Consider the following 15,315-nt stretch of genomic DNA (forward strand, 5'->3'; position numbering starts at 1 on the left):
TCAAGTCTCTGCATACATCCCACAGTAACCATTGTACCACAGGAAGAAAATACTTGCCGACATTGTAATTAAGGGAAAGATTCCTGTGAAAATCCTGGCTAGAGCTGGGGAGATGGCTCAGTTGGCAAAGGGCTTCCTGTGCAAACGTAAGGACCTGGTGCCATTCCCAGAACCCACATGAGAAACGCTGGATAAACACTCCTACAGGGAAGCGGGCAGGCTGACTGCAGAGCCTCACCTCACCCTCTGCTCCTCCAAACCCAATCCTCCGGTCTCATCCACAGCTCTGCAGCCAAAGCCCTGCTGCAGCCCCCCCCCCCCCTTCCCCCTGACCCCAGCTCCGGTGTCTCCCACTCCTTTGCTCCAGCAGGCACTCCCTGGGAGCCCACAGGCAGTCTCAGCACAGATCTTTCACTCTCCCTCCATCCCCGAAAGTCCAATCTCCAAGTCTCATCTTTTGGTGTGGCCTCTCCTCACTCTGTCCCCATTCCCAGGGCTCTATTATCTTTGGTACTGGAAGGTACTTGGTACATTATTACAAAAAGAGAAACGTGAACACCAAGCCAGCCACTTTTTTTTAATCTACAGTAGTTCCCTGCCTGCAAAATAGCTAGGGCAATGGTGGCACAAAACTTGTGGGAGAAACTGGTATCTGATTTGACTAAAGGCCCACTCCACAAGACGGAACCCATACCCAACACTGCTTGGGCGACCAAGAACCAGAAACTGGATAGCCCAGGGGCCTTTTCCTAGCCCATGGAAAAGGAGGACGACAGTGTAAGAGCCAGAGGGAATGGAGGACACCAAGGAAACATGATCAAAGCTCATATGAACTCGGTCTGAAGAGGTCTGCACCAGGCCCTCTGTGGAGATATGGCTTCCAGCTTAGTGGTTTTTTTACGGAGTTCCTGAGTGGATCTCTATTACGCCTTCTCTAGGGCTCCCTTCCTTGTTTGTCTTGTCCAACTCTGATGTGTTTTTTGTTCATGTTATCCCTTAGAAGCATGTTTGTTTTCTAATGAGAAAGGGAGTAGATTTGGAGATGGGGAAAACTAGGAGTAGAAGACCATCAGAATGTATTTTATGAGAAAAAAGTATTTTCTTTTCCATTTATTTATTTAGGTTTTTTGAGACAGGGTTTCTTTGTGTAGCCCTGGCTGTCCTGGACTCACTTTGTAGACCAGGCTGGCCTCGAACTCACAAAGATCTGCCTGCCTCTGCCTCCCAAGGGCTGGGATCAAAGGTGTGCTGTACCATGCCCAAAACAATTTATTTTCAATAAAAGGAAAAAATGAAGAAAAGCCAGGCATGGTGGCACACACTTGTAACCTCAGCACGGGGGATCACTGGGCCCTTTCAGCCAGGTCCGGGCCTGCTTAAGTTCCAGGCCACTGCTTTCTCCCCACCTGGGGAGTGACCCCCAAGGCTGTCCTCTGAAAGGAACATGCAGACACAGGAACACCCCCTCTTCTCCCTAAAAAGGCCTCCTGGTTAAACGTTAGTACGGGATGTGACCGAGCACACAGGGTCTAACGCCCTTCCAAGCGCTTTGTCCTGGGTTCGCCCCAGCGACTGCTCTGTGGAAAGAGCTGCAGTCGGCAGTCTTCCCTGCTAAGACAAGGGCTACTTCAGAACAGACCTTGAGACGACTTACACACCCAGTTTTACAGTGTATAAACAGGGCAATCAGAGCAGTTGTTTATTAGAATGTAGACAAAGGAGAAAAGCTTTGTACATGCCATCCTTTAACATATGGACCGTGTTCCACATCACACCTAAGACCGCTGTTTTGGGGGGCTTGTGACATTCACCAGGTTGCCTCTGTCATGGCTCTGATGCGAGGGATCACAGGTGAATGCTCTTAAGCCACTTGCGCTATATTCACCATATGAAGAATGGAACTAAGTAAAATTTTTATTATAATGATACTTTGTTAGAGAGGCAAAGTGGCTTAAGAGCGAGCTGTTTCACATAAGCCCTATTTATTTCCTTGGCTGGACTATGGAAAGAGAGGGCTTTTCAATATTATTTGGTGCATCCTTTTGCAAGGAAATGGACCCAATCTAGACGTAAAGCCACACATTACACACATCTTAACCACAATCTGGCATCGGCTGGAATGTTTGCAACAGGCTGCAATGGCCCCTTCATGACGAATGTCTGAAGATGTCAGAGTTCATTCGTTAACTGTTCACAAAGGGTGTCTGACCTCAAAGGTACTAGAATTCTCAGAGCAGCCCAAGACGCAAAGCAAGCCTTTCAGACTTCTGTTTTCAAGAAATCTTTTTGATGACACATAAATAGGAAAAAAAAAAACAAACTGGAAATAAGACCAAAAATAAAAAGCAAAATCCAAACTTGACCTAAAAATATGTATACAACAGAAAACATTAAGACATGTTTCCCAGATGGGAAGCTAGCTGGCAGACTCAGAGAAGGCAGGCTCCGACGACCCGAGTGCGCCTGGAGCCTCTTCCGTCTCAAGCATGCCCACACAGGTGACACGCCAGTCCACAGGGCAGAAAACGCGAGGCACGGCACCCAACCAAGTGCTTAGTGATGGCCGCGCAGGCAGTGGGGGAAGCTGCCTAACAATGCACAGTGCGGAGATGAGTAACCTTGGTTACTGTTTCCAAGGACACCAGGCTCTTGGCTAACAAGAGCTGAGCCGAGGTGAAGCTGAATGCATTGTGAGTCATTTTAATACACACACGCAAACAAAATCGGCTGGCTAATATTCTGCACTCCCTGAACTTCTGGCGGGGTTATCCAACTAAACGTTTGAAGCGTTAAACAGTCAATACTTTCGCGGTAAAGGCTTTTTGCTTACTTCCATCCACTGGGTTTTCCTCTGGCACTTCCTGAGGAGTGACTATCTCGATGGTAAGAGACTTTAACTTAGGCGCTCTGGACTACATCCAGGAGTGGAGACAATCTGGCTAACAGGTACTTTAGCAGACGCCATGGGTACCGGGCACTGTGCAGAAAAGACTTCCCATAGCATTTCCAGAAAGCGCTTCAGCAGTGTGAACGCAGTGTAAACTGGCAACATTCTTAATGCTAAGGTCAATCCTACTGCAGGTTCTACAAGGAAATAATCTAGAAGACAGACTGGAGGCTGGTTTGTTACTCTGGGCCATGGTGAGACCGACACTAGCGAGTTCAGCAGAAGAGCCTGCTGAAAACCAGTCCACCCGTGTGTGGAGCCTCCTCAGCCCTCCGGCCCGGGGAGGGAAAGGCCACGTGGTCACAATACAGACCGCTGCCTGGATGCTGGTAGCTGGAGATGACATCGTGTGGGAGGGACAGATGAGTGAATGGATACATCAGCTCTTCTCCCTGCATTCTGGTCTACAGCAAGGCCAAGGAGAAGTGGCGTCAACAGAAAAGATTCCATTCACTCCCTGCATTCTGGTCTACAGCAAGGCCAAGGAGAAGTGGCATCAACAGAAAAGAATCCACCTCTTGGGGAAAATACACAGGAACAAGATGGAGCAATATAGAATCCCCCTAGCTTTCGTCCTGGAAGGGGAAATGGCGGGTCATGCAAAGGCAGCAGTGAGAGAGGCAAAAGCAGACATTTTAGATTCCCAAATAAAAACTAAGGTCAGTGAAGCCCATAAGATGCAAAGTCCTTCCCAAAGCCCAAAGCCAGCGTGCCAGAGAAACAGGTGTCCCAGACTGCTTGGCTCCTCCTGAGAATTACACCCTTTAACCGCTTGAGCTTCTCTTTTCATAGTTTTATGCGTTTTCTTTACTTCTACACCAGCATGAACTTTTTCCTTTGAAAATTCAGTGGTTGGTAACTGCTTTCCTCAGCTGCATCTGAGATACACACACACACACACCCCTCCCTTATTGTTCTCACTAGGTCAGTGGTTCTCAACCTATGGGCTGTGACTCCTGGGGGGAGGGCGGGGTAGAACAATCCTTTCACAGGGGTCACCTCATTGGAAAACACATGTATTTACGTTATTATTCAGAACAGTAGCAACATTACAGTTATGAAGGAGCAAGGAAAATAATGTAGCTAGGGGATGTCACAATAAATATGAGGAACTGTCTTAGAGTCACAGCATTAGAAGGTTGAGAGCCACTGCGGAAGGCCCAGAACTCCACTCTCACCCTGAGGTCATTCTCGGGTATCTCCTGAAATCCTGCCAAGAACAGCATTGCTGGCCCCGTGCGGTCATCTTTGGGAGTGTGGAGAGAGGTCACTATAAAAAGATTTTGTCCCATGGCTGCTACAGATTTTGCCTGAAGGGAAAACACCGCGCTTTGTGCCAGTCTTGATGCTGAAGTCAAACAGCGTGTTCTCAATAAAGGCTCCAAGGAGAAGGACATGCAGGACATAGACTCTGGGACTATCAAAGCAGGGAGGGGCTCCTTGAGAGCTGAGCTTCAGGGAAGGGAAGAGGATGAGGTGTGGTAAGAGGTGACTGCAGTGTCCTCCTTGCCTGCCGCCATCCAGTGGAGACGAGCGAGCGAGAGAGCGAGCAGTGTTTTCTTTACCAGGACAGCATGGGTTTAATCGCGAGTCCCCTTTTATTCATCTCAAGTAGAATGCAGTGAAATGCGCTGTGCTTCATGGAACCATAGTTGGAGATATAAACGAGAACTGGCTGGATGCAAACTTGCAGGCTCCAGTCCCGGGATAATGTATTTTTTCTTCTTTTGTTAATTTTTCACATCTTAAACACTTTAGCAGCAGATTACTCCTCACAGAGAACTGTGGTCCACATTTTAAAATATCTTATGTGAACAAGAGAGACAGGATATGGTGGCACATGCCTGTGATCCAGCACTAGGGAGGCAGAGACAGGAGAATTGCTGCAAATTCAAGGTCAGCCAGGGGTACGCATCAAGACCCTAGCCTTAAAAAAAAAAAAAAAAAATCAAACCAACATCAAAATAAAAAACGAGAGGGAGATAAGCAAGCAAGTGTCCGGTGCCTCGTGCAGTTTGGGTTTAGCAATTTACCTCAAGTCTCAAAGAGGGGCAGGTAGACGCAGGGATCAAAGGTTGTCTGATGGGCAGCTTTCCACCCTACCTCTTGGGGAATACTTCAAAGAGACTGATGGAAGGGAACTTTGCAGTGCTTGCATTCTATTTATTGATCCCTGTCACCCCAAGTCATGTGACAGAAATAACCAAGAGTCCTCTGGAGCTTCACTGAGCAGCTTTTCAGAGCAGATCTGGCAGGAGGAGGCCGGGAGGCTTGGGTTCAACACAGTTAATCCAGAAGTTGGCACAGCTAGCATGGTACTGGTGCCCTCCATAGGCCAGCTTGAAACTGTCTGTTTCCGAGTTGAATGCCTGCCAGAAATAGAAATATGGGGCAAGTCAGGTTCTTCCTACATCTAAGAGCTTGTCAGCAGCAACCACGGGCACTCCCCAGGTGTCACGGAGGCTGAGGCCCGAATGGCACACAGAGATAAAAGCTGAGCAGGTTGCTATAGGATTCAAGTAGGAAAGTTTTATTTATTCTACTGCTAATTAAAGGCGTATAAGTTGGTACCATTCAACCTAGTTTCAGCAAAGGGCCTAATCTTCACAGAAAAAGCAGGCAGAGGTTACAGGAGAGAAGGAAGGGGCAGGACACAGGAGCTAAAATAGCCAAGGGCTGTGGGTAATTGTCTCCCTCACTGTAAAGGCCACCCTCCCTGGAGGCTGCCATTGTTATAACACATGGCCCCTTAGAGATCTACGGCTAAGGACAGTCCTATCAGGACTGAAAACATTTAAAAGAGCTAGAAATCAACTGATATTAATTCTAACGCAGTGGTTCTCAACCAGTTGGTAGCGACCCCATATCAGATATTCTGCATATCAGATATTTGTGTAACGATTCATAATGGTAGCGAAATTACAGTTATGAAGTAGAAACAAAATAATTTTATGGTTGGGAGTCACCACAAAAGGAAGAAGTTTAGTAAAGCATCACAGCGTCAGGAGGGCTGAGAACCACTAGTCTAAAGCCATTGGGAGTTGACAACTGAGTACAGGCGAGAGTCCGCTCATCTGAAGCTCCAGTTACCCACGGAACACTCTGCAGTTTCTTTTCTTAAACACCGCAGATAAAATCCTAAAACCCAAATGATTTGTTTTTGTCCGTCATCCACTGAATCCTGAAGCTCTCCAATCTCTACATCACTATAACTTGGAGTCCTCCAGAAGCTGGTGCTGATTCGTGGCAGAGAAAAATAACGACCACACCAGAAGCCGATTAGCAGCAACGAGCATGCACACAAGACAGCAGCGGCTCCACACAGACACGTCGGCTGAGCTGAGCAAACGTTACAGGGACAGAAATGAGTCAGCGGGGGATGCAGGACTGGCACAGTCCAGGACGACAACACAATTATCTGTTGTCCCCTCACACACAAGACTGAGATGGAGACACTAAAGTAACGTGTAACTGGCGCATACTTTTTTAGGCTGTTCTTCTGCAGGCTTCTCTTCTTTCTGAAATGTTAAAACCATAAGGTCAAAAAAAAAAACAAAAAAAAAAAAACCAACCAACCAAAAACAAAACTCCCTAGAACTCTTGCTTCCAGGTGAATCCACACCGACTTGACCTTTTCTCTCCCGCCCACCCAAGGGCTAAATGCTTGCTCAGCAGGGAGGGAACGACTTTGTCCACGCCCTCAGCCGCTTCCCCCACTGCCCGGTAGAAAAAACAGATCTGCTTCTATGGAACTTTCTAGACTTCAACATCCCCACTGCTGGTCACAGAGCTTGTTGAAGGGGGCTACATTCAGCTGCCCCCCAAGTCATGTTAGGAATGAACGTTGCCACTTGAAGGGGCAAGGCAAGGACTTACCCGGCTCCTGGAGTCCACATTTAAGAGACACACCCCGCAAGCCAGCTCCTGAGCATTTTTAATCCCAGGCCGTAACATACAGGAGGAAAAATCCAGTGAATTTTCATCCGGCTGAGGATAACAGAGAAAGATGGGTCAGGACACAGCAATTTCGAATGCTATGTAGGCCAACTATAAAGTTAAATCAACTAATAACACCAGCTCCAGGCCCTGCCAAGGAGTGGCTACGGTCCATCTGCTAGCAATGGCTGTGGGATAGGACCACTCTCTAGCCTTGGGGACCCCGTGGTCTAGGGGGGAGCTAGGGAGTGTCAAGCAATGCAGGGCCATTAGTGCTCCATTACTTAGTTTGGGGTAAGTGCTGGGTGTTCAGGCACTCAACAGACACAGTTAGAGAACGCTTCCTGGAACTCAGAATCATCCTGCCTGAGCACCGAGGCTACAGGAGGTGAGGGTGTTGGGTCAATGGTTTGATGGGTTGGGAATAGGATAAGGGAAGGATGTTTAACACATAGCAGCACAAAGCAAAGACACCTAAGCAAAAGTCCAGCTATGAGACAGAATTTAGGGTGAGCCGAGGAGTGGGTGGGCAATGAGGTCACGGCATCAGGGGTCCAGAATGGAATGGAAGGAGGCGAGGCAGGACCACACACGCATCACAGGTACAAACCTGCCTTCTCAAGGCAGGGTCACCAGCAGACGGGCCTTAAGCCATGCCTGAAGGACTGGTGGAAGGCAGAACCAAGGCAGCACAGGGGAAGGCGGGAGGACTCATGCACGGGCTGGTGAGGCAGCAGACTCCAGGCGCTGGGGCACGGGCAGCTATGAAAGGAGGGAGGTCTGGGCACATGAGAAGATTCTCTTTAAGCCCAAACAGAGGAGATGATAGTTTGGTTTGGGCTCAGTTGTCAGAAGTACGCGTGGTAGGGACGTACAGCCCAGCTAATGCTAGCAGAGATTTGAAGTCAGCAGCTACAGACGGTAAATGGAATATCTGCCTGGCAGGCTTAGGCTAAGTACCCAGCTCTTTACAGGCATTATCTAGCTTATCCCTTCCCAAACGAACAAACAACCAACCACAAAAACCCTATAAAATATGGTGAGTGCAATGATTAAAGGGGTAGGTCTCAATTTCTTAATGATTAAATATGCATTTGCTATATGAGCTTGCAATTTCATTCCCAGATATTTATTTAAGAGAATGGAAAATATGTCAATAAATCTTGTTAAAAAAAAAAAAGCATTCATAGCAACTGTATCCATATTAGCCAAATCTGGCACTAACAAGTGTCTAGTAATAAGAAAACGGATAAACAAGTCGTAGTATGTTGATACAATAGACTGTTACTCAGCCAGGAAGCAAAGTGATATTTAATCCACATGGCTGCATTTCAGTATTATGCTACTAAGCAAGCCAGGCACAAGATGCTATCATGTGACATCACTTCACAGTTATAGAGTATTAAAATGGGGCTAGAGAGATGGCTCGGCAGTTAAGAGCACAGGATGCTCTTCCAGAGGGCCTGGGTTCAATCCCAGCATCTACATGGCAACTCATAACTGTTGGTAACTCAAGATCTGACACTCTCAGAGACATACATGTGTGAAACAGGCAAAACAGCAATGCATATAAAGAAAAGTAAATTATTATAAAGTAGTAAAACAAAGAACTCTCTGGCTGTGGAAATCAGGTCAGTGGTGGCTTTTGGAATTAGAACGGGTTGAAACAGCAAGAGGGAACTTTAGTTAGGGACAAAAATATTCTGAATGTTTCCCAGACCTCATGGCACAGGACCTTAATTCCAGCACTTGGGAGGCAAAGGCAGATAGGTCTCTGTGAGCTGGCGTGAGGCCCCTCTGGTCTACGAGGGAGTTCCAGGCCATCCAGGGCTACATAGTGAGACCCCTCTTAAAGACCAAAACTGAACCAACCAGACAAAACCTTGGAAACCAAAATAGCAGAGAGTATGTTCACCTCATTGTAACTTCCGTATTGCCCAAGGATTTTCATTTTTGCCCATCTTTTGAATTCATAGTCAACTTTTATTTGTTTCCACAAGTAAATAGAATACTGGCATGAAGATTGGTGATTTAAATTCTTAATCCCTTTTAGAAGGATGGGTGTTCTGTTTGCTTGTACTTCTGTGTGCCACATGCAGGCAGTGCCCATAGACACCAGAAGAGGGCGGCAGACCCCTGGAACTGGAGTTAAAGATGGTTGTGAGCTGCCGTGTGGGTGCTGGGAACTGAACCTGAGCCCTTGAGCCCTCCATAAGAGCAGCCGGTCCTCTTAGTCACGGAGTCATCTCCCCTGACCCTCAGTAGACGTCACTAAACTGAAACAACCAAAACATGTTGAAGACTTCGCTGGTCAAAGACTTGAGTGTCTGCTGGGCACCGGCTCATTTCCTTAGCTTTTGTGCTGTTCATGGCGATGGCTTTGGACACATTTAAGATCTGCATTATCAGCACTTTTCTAGCCACCTTCTTAAATGTAAACAGCCAGCAAAACAATCAGTCAAGCCCCTGCGAAACATTCGCTGACTTCCGTGTTCTGAGCTCCTCTATCATGGCTGACTCAGGCTGGCTGTGGGACATCACTGAATATGGCGCTGGGAAGAGCTGCCCAGCGGCAGAACCAGTGCTCCAGGCTAACCCTCTCTGCATTTACCCAAGACTGCTCTGGTTTCAACACCCTAATTCTAAGCATCGGGAATGGTTTGACATCATGTTACTGGATCAGAGTCTACTGGAGAAATGATTAGAATATGGAAAAACTGGGACTAATGAAATTAATAAAAGCCCTTTAGTATCTGTTCATGGGGGGCACAGGAAAGCAAATGGAAAGGGCACACTGCAGTCTGCCCTGAGAACAGTAGGCCCTGCATAAATCACCCCGTGGTTAAATTAGTCTCCCAAATGATAAAATTAGCTTTCTTAGCCAGGTGGAGGTGGCGCATGCCTGTAATCCCAGCAGCTAGGAGGCAGAAAAAACAAACAAACAAAAATAGTCCTCTTGAACATATACCCATAAGCAGAGGACTATATTATGGTAGTAACGCGTCACCAATCAATGGCCAAATGATAAGTCACGCCTGCTCTAGACCGCTGTAAACTGACTGTCAGCTCTGGCAAGTATTTCACATATTTAGTAAGGATGAAAACATAGTTACATTATATAGCATTTTATTTTTTAAGTATTTATTTTTATTTTACGTGTATGAAAGTTTGTCCACATGTCTTTGCATAGCACATGTGTCCAGGACCACTGAAGGCTAGACGAGGGCGTCAGAGTCTCTGAAACTGAAGTTACAGGTGGTTGTTAGCCACCATGTGGGCGCTGGGAATTGAATCCAGGTCCTCTTTAAGAGCAGTATGGTGGCTTGAATAAGAGTGGCCCCCGTAGGGTCATATGTTTGACTGTTTAGTCATCAGGGGGCAGCACTACTTGAGAAGGCCTGGGAGGAGGGGTGGCCTTGTTGAAGGCCTGCTCTCTACGGATCCAGATGGAGAACTCTCAGCTCCTTCTCCAGCGCCATGTCTGTTGGCCCGCTGCCATGCTTCCCTCCATGACGACAATGCACTAAACCTCTGGAGCTGTAACCAGCCCCAGTTAAATGCTTTCTGTCCTAAGGGTCACCATGGTTCACGGTGTCTCTTCACGGCGACAGAACACTGACTGAGACACACGGCAAGTGCTCCTAACTGCTGAGCCCTCTCTCTAGCACCGTGCCCCAGCTCTTTAAAGGAATGTGGGGTTTACAGAAAGTTGGCAACAGTTAAAGGTTCCTGAATATGAAACCACCAAACATTGATTCAGCATCAAATGCTAATGAACCTGAGGCGTTTCTGGCGGCACTTCCTGCTGCATCACGTGATGTCACCGCAGCCCTCTGTGCTGGACATACAGCGTGCACTGCACATGCCGCTCACCACATGGCAGGGAATGCTGCCTCAAACACCTTGTCAGATCCCAGGCCCTGCTGTAAACTGCGGAGTTCTTACTGAACACATGAACTATTCTGATTTTTTTTTCCCAAAACAACGTATTTAAAGCACAGAAAACACTTACTGCAATCTCACCATCAGAGAGCCCGCACCCCACCGCAATCTCACCACACCTCACTGTGCTAGATGGCCTTTTCCACCAGAGAAACGCCTGCATTGACCACAAGAGGGAGCTTTAGTCCACAATCACCCAGAGCATAAAAGGGTTTTGCTGTGTAACATTCCTTTGGTTTAATAAGCTACTAAGCCACATTTTGGAGTTGAAACTGTACTTTGCTTTACCCAACCCAGGCATCCCTACATATGGACTACAAATGGGGCTTTTTTTGGGTGGAATAAAGTAATACAGCTGGTGGGTTTGTTTTGTTTGGTTTTTGGTTTTATGAGACAGGGTTTCTCTAGGTAGTCCTGTCTGTCCTAGAACCCACTTTGTAGACCAGGCTGGCCTCAAACTCACAGTGACACATCTGCCTCTGCCTCACCAAGTGCTGGGATCAAAGGCGTGCACCACCACACCTGGCTGTGGCCATTCTTATAAAGGAAAGCATTTAATTGGCGCTGGCTTACAGGTTCAGAGGTTTAGTCCACTGTCACCAATGCCTCTCTCTAGCAGTGACGTGCTGGCTTTGGGCATCTCATGCCAACTTTCTGGGTCTTTTAGAGTTGTGTGGCAGCTGGACTAATGGGTTCAGGGCTGTGTTCAGATGCTACTGACATTTCTATGGCTCTCTCTGTTGGTTCTGTTACAGTAAAGGCTTGTTCATGGCAACCTATGCCTTATATTTCTGTGGGATACATGCCATTCCTCACGCAGTGGGTAATTCAAGTTGAGGTTTGTAGACTGAGGACCCATGTGCCCATTCTCAAGAGGAAATGACCTGGCATAATCTAGAAAAGTATCTGAACAGAGAACAATTATTGCTCTGTCATAGCTACCCTGGTAAAAAACAGCAGCTATATATAACTGAAGTGCATGGCTAATCAGGAAGTGAACACTTGGTATTCACGTATACTCTACACACATCCAGACACCTCAGAGGTGAGACGAGGACTCTCTGGGCCATTACGTGTGTCTGAAAAGCCAGTACAGTTATGCTCAAGAGTCTAGATGTGGGTGCTGGGAATGGATGTTTACCAACAGAGTCTGAGGAGAAGGCATGAATATGAAGCCCCTTCTCCATTTACCTCACATTTTCCCCCTGTGGAGTTAGAGCCACCAAATGTTAAATGGGGCAGAACATTCTAGGTAAATGGGTGACAGGCTTCCTTCAAAGTAACACTATCAAATTCCTTGGCTTCCTTTAAAAAGGTCTGGACAAAGTGATTCTCGGTGTGAAAACTTGCAGCTGAGGAGACTGGGAAGACGCACAGGAAGCTGTCTGGGAGGATTTAATGGTCCACATCTTGTCAGGGCACAGGGCACAGGGCACAGACGGGGCCAAAACTCAGCAGGTAAGAAAAGTCACAAAATCCATGGCACAGTGTTGCTAAGGTTTTGCAGTGTGTGAATAAAGTGGCCTGGCATGACAAAGCAGAGCCTAGAAGGCAAGTCCTTTCCATGAACTGTGAGTGGCAGAGCACAGGTGCCTGGGAGTTGGGGCAGATGCACCCCGAGGAAAACAGCTTCCTGGTGACAGCAGCTACTTCACGAAATGAACACAGGCCAGCAACCAGGATGGACACTCTTCATCCTAACTGGAAGGACAGACATGCACTTGGCTGATGCACTGGGGCTTGGGGGAGGGTATTTTCTCTTCTAAGACTCTGGGCAATCGAAGATGAGCGTTCCAACCCAGCCCAGTTTTCTCCAGCAGCACTGGAACAGGAGGGCTGGCTGGAGGGAAGGATATCTAGTTTTCAAGGCGTTAAGCACAGTGAGGGAGGACGGACGGCCATCAAAACAAGGAAGCTTCAAATCGAAGTGGGAAGTGGGAGGCTGTAAATGGCTCCACCACCCTGGGAGGGAAATCACGGGGAAGGTGCAGAAGAGAGCTGACTTCGGATTCACAGAGTGCCAGGACCAGCTGCTGCTGGCTCCTTAGTGACCTTATGCTCTGCCCTTCTACTGTCCTCCCCAGCGAAAACTTTTGCACATCTTTGGTTTTACCTACCTAACTCACCCTTTTCAGGATAGAATGACACACAGAACAGGCCGGATGCCTCCGGCACTTCCTGCTTCAGGACAGGATGATGGAGGAGTAAGGGTGGCAAGTTGCTGTGTAGGTTTAATAGAGTTAAAGAGCCCAGCCAACAGTTCAGCCAACTGGATAACCCAGGACGGCTGAAGCAGAAGTGGCCGTGACACCAAAAGGTAATTAAGAAGGGGTTCGAGTGCGTGAAAGCAATGAGAAATTTCTCTACCAGAGGAAGGATTTCTTTCCCATTACAAATGCAACAAATACTCATTAAAAATAGTTGAGAAAGACAGAGAATCCTTGTAAAGATGGATTTCATCACTAAGCCCCCATGTGGTGACAGTTTCGCTGTTTCGCAGGTGCTTCTTGACAAAATGCCCACAACACTCGTATGAAGAACCACTCTGGATCACTTCACTTACTCTGGGTTGGGACTTGCAGGCGGGTTCCCACTTTTCCCTTTTGCATAGAACAACACTGCGCTTTGCTGGCTTCTCTTGGTGACCTTACTGGGTGTGTGAGTCCCCTAAGCACTCAGCACTACTTCCGGGCTACCCCTGAAGTGCTGGGCTCAGGTGAAGCCAGAGAGGTGACAGAAGAAATCCTTCCTGGTATTGTTGCCAGCGATAACCTAGCTTCCCCTGACTATCAAGTTTTTATGCTGTGAACACAGCGAACAGTGGAACTCAGCACACTGGAGCACAGGAGATAAGAAGTGGGAGGACCAGCATCCACAGACCCCCACTCCATTCCTGTCTACGCAGTGAGCGCAGCTGTCTCAACCTCCCACCAGAGCGAGAGGAGCCTTCTCTGCCGTGACGGAAGGACAGGGGCACATAATCCCTTCTTTAGGTGGCTTCAATGAGGTGTTTTGTTATAACAACAAGAAAGGTAACTAATGGGGCAAGCGCTGTGAGGAGAGAGAGGGAGAGGGAGAGAGAGAGAGAGAGAGAGAGAGAGAGAGAGAGGGAGAAGGTGCTAACGACACCCACACAGGAAGGGCGCTGGAGATGCCTTCTGGGGAGAACGGGGCAGAGCTCAGCAGAGCAGCCGAGTTCTGCAGCAGGAAAGCTCTACCTGAGCTAGGCAGTTTGGCTGATGTTATGAAGACCATGGGGGCCACTGCAGGACTTTGAATGAAACTTACACGGAACAATCAGATTTAGAGTTTAAAGAGAACAGTTAGGTGGTCGCACAAAGGACAGATTAATAAGAGCTTTAAAAAAAAGAAGAAGAAGAAGAAGAAGAAGAAGAAGAAGAAGAAGAAGAAGAAGAAGAAGAAGAAGAAGAAGAAGAAGAAGAAGAAAGAAAGGAAAGAACTAGACAGGAGTGTGTGGCTCAGTCGCAGGTAACTTCTCTAGCCATCATGGGCCTTGAGGCCCATCCCTAGCCCCACCAAAGAGAAAAACGACAAACGAGAGCAGTTCCAATTCTTACAAGCCATCTCTTGAGCCCCTTATTTAACCTTGTTAAGAACTTAACGCCAGGCCAGAAGCAGCGCGACTGAGAGGCCTGCTGTTCAGGGCACAATGGGACAGCCGGCTGCCGCTGGACTGTCAGCTGGGGCACTACGAGTTCCTGTCTCCTGAAGAGGGGCGACCCTGCCGGGAGGGCTACCTGGAGAACTAGCTCCCCGGGAAATGCTGCAGCAGCCACGCGGCCTGCATGCATGTGGACACAGTCTGGCCTTCTCCATCCGCTTTGGGGGACTACAACCCCATGGGGAAGCTAGTCACTTGTTGATTCAGAGCACCGCCACTCAGAACATGGAAAAGTGAATCCAAGGGAAGTATTAACAGCGGTGAATGGCCAGCTGTGCGATGCCTACCGCACAGCTTTCTGAGGGGCACAAAGGGACGGCACTAAGTCAGGTGCGAAGGGATGAACTCAAACCATTACTTTTTGGTAAAACCTGAATATATGTAAGAATTAAGAACGACTGGTGCTGGGAGACTGTCGGTGGGCAAAGTGCTTGCTGTGCAGGCGTGGGGACGCGAAGTCAATTCTCCAGAACCCTATGAATCCAGGAGTGCTAAAGCCACTTGTCTACACTCCTCGTGCTTTGAGAAGGCAAGCAGAACCTCCAGAAGCTTGTGGGACAGCCAGTCTGCACAGAGGCTGACAACAGAGACCCTGTCTTATACGAGGAAGAAAGAGAACAGACATGATGTCCTCTGACCTCCACACTCACTGTGGCACATGCACCCAGATACACGCACACACTGTCTCTCTCTCTCTCTCTCTCTCACACACACACACACACACACACACACACACACACACACACTTCTTTCTTTCTCTCTCACACAAACACACACATACACTAAACAGATAAAGATTTTGTCCTAC

At 47.9% G+C, this 15,315-nt stretch overlaps 1 protein-coding gene across 19 annotated transcripts in view; it reads right to left on the reverse strand.

Annotated features, from left to right (window-relative positions):
- Positions 1 to 1,662: 1,662 nt before the first annotated feature.
- The window catches only part of Synrg (synergin gamma), a 77,277-nt gene continuing 63,624 nt past the window's right edge, over positions 1,663 to 15,315 (reverse strand). For 13 of the 19 annotated variants that reach the window (XM_060387128.1, XM_060387125.1, XM_060387121.1 and 10 more), the window contains 3 exons: positions 6,824 to 6,934; positions 6,430 to 6,465; positions 1,663 to 5,316 (listed from right to left, as the gene is read on the reverse strand). In XM_060387128.1, the coding sequence (XP_060243111.1) occupies positions 5,185 to 5,316; positions 6,430 to 6,465; positions 6,824 to 6,934 (279 nt within the window). In that variant the 3' untranslated portion in view covers positions 1,663 to 5,184. The remainder of the gene's footprint in view (positions 5,317 to 6,429; positions 6,466 to 6,823; positions 6,935 to 15,315) is intronic. The other 6 variants (XM_060387129.1, XM_060387123.1, XM_060387127.1 and 3 more) reach the window with 1 other exon arrangement.

Source organism: Meriones unguiculatus, chromosome 7 (genome assembly GCF_030254825.1).
Source record: "Meriones unguiculatus strain TT.TT164.6M chromosome 7, Bangor_MerUng_6.1, whole genome shotgun sequence".
NCBI classification, from domain to species: Eukaryota; Metazoa; Chordata; class Mammalia; order Rodentia; family Muridae; genus Meriones; species Meriones unguiculatus.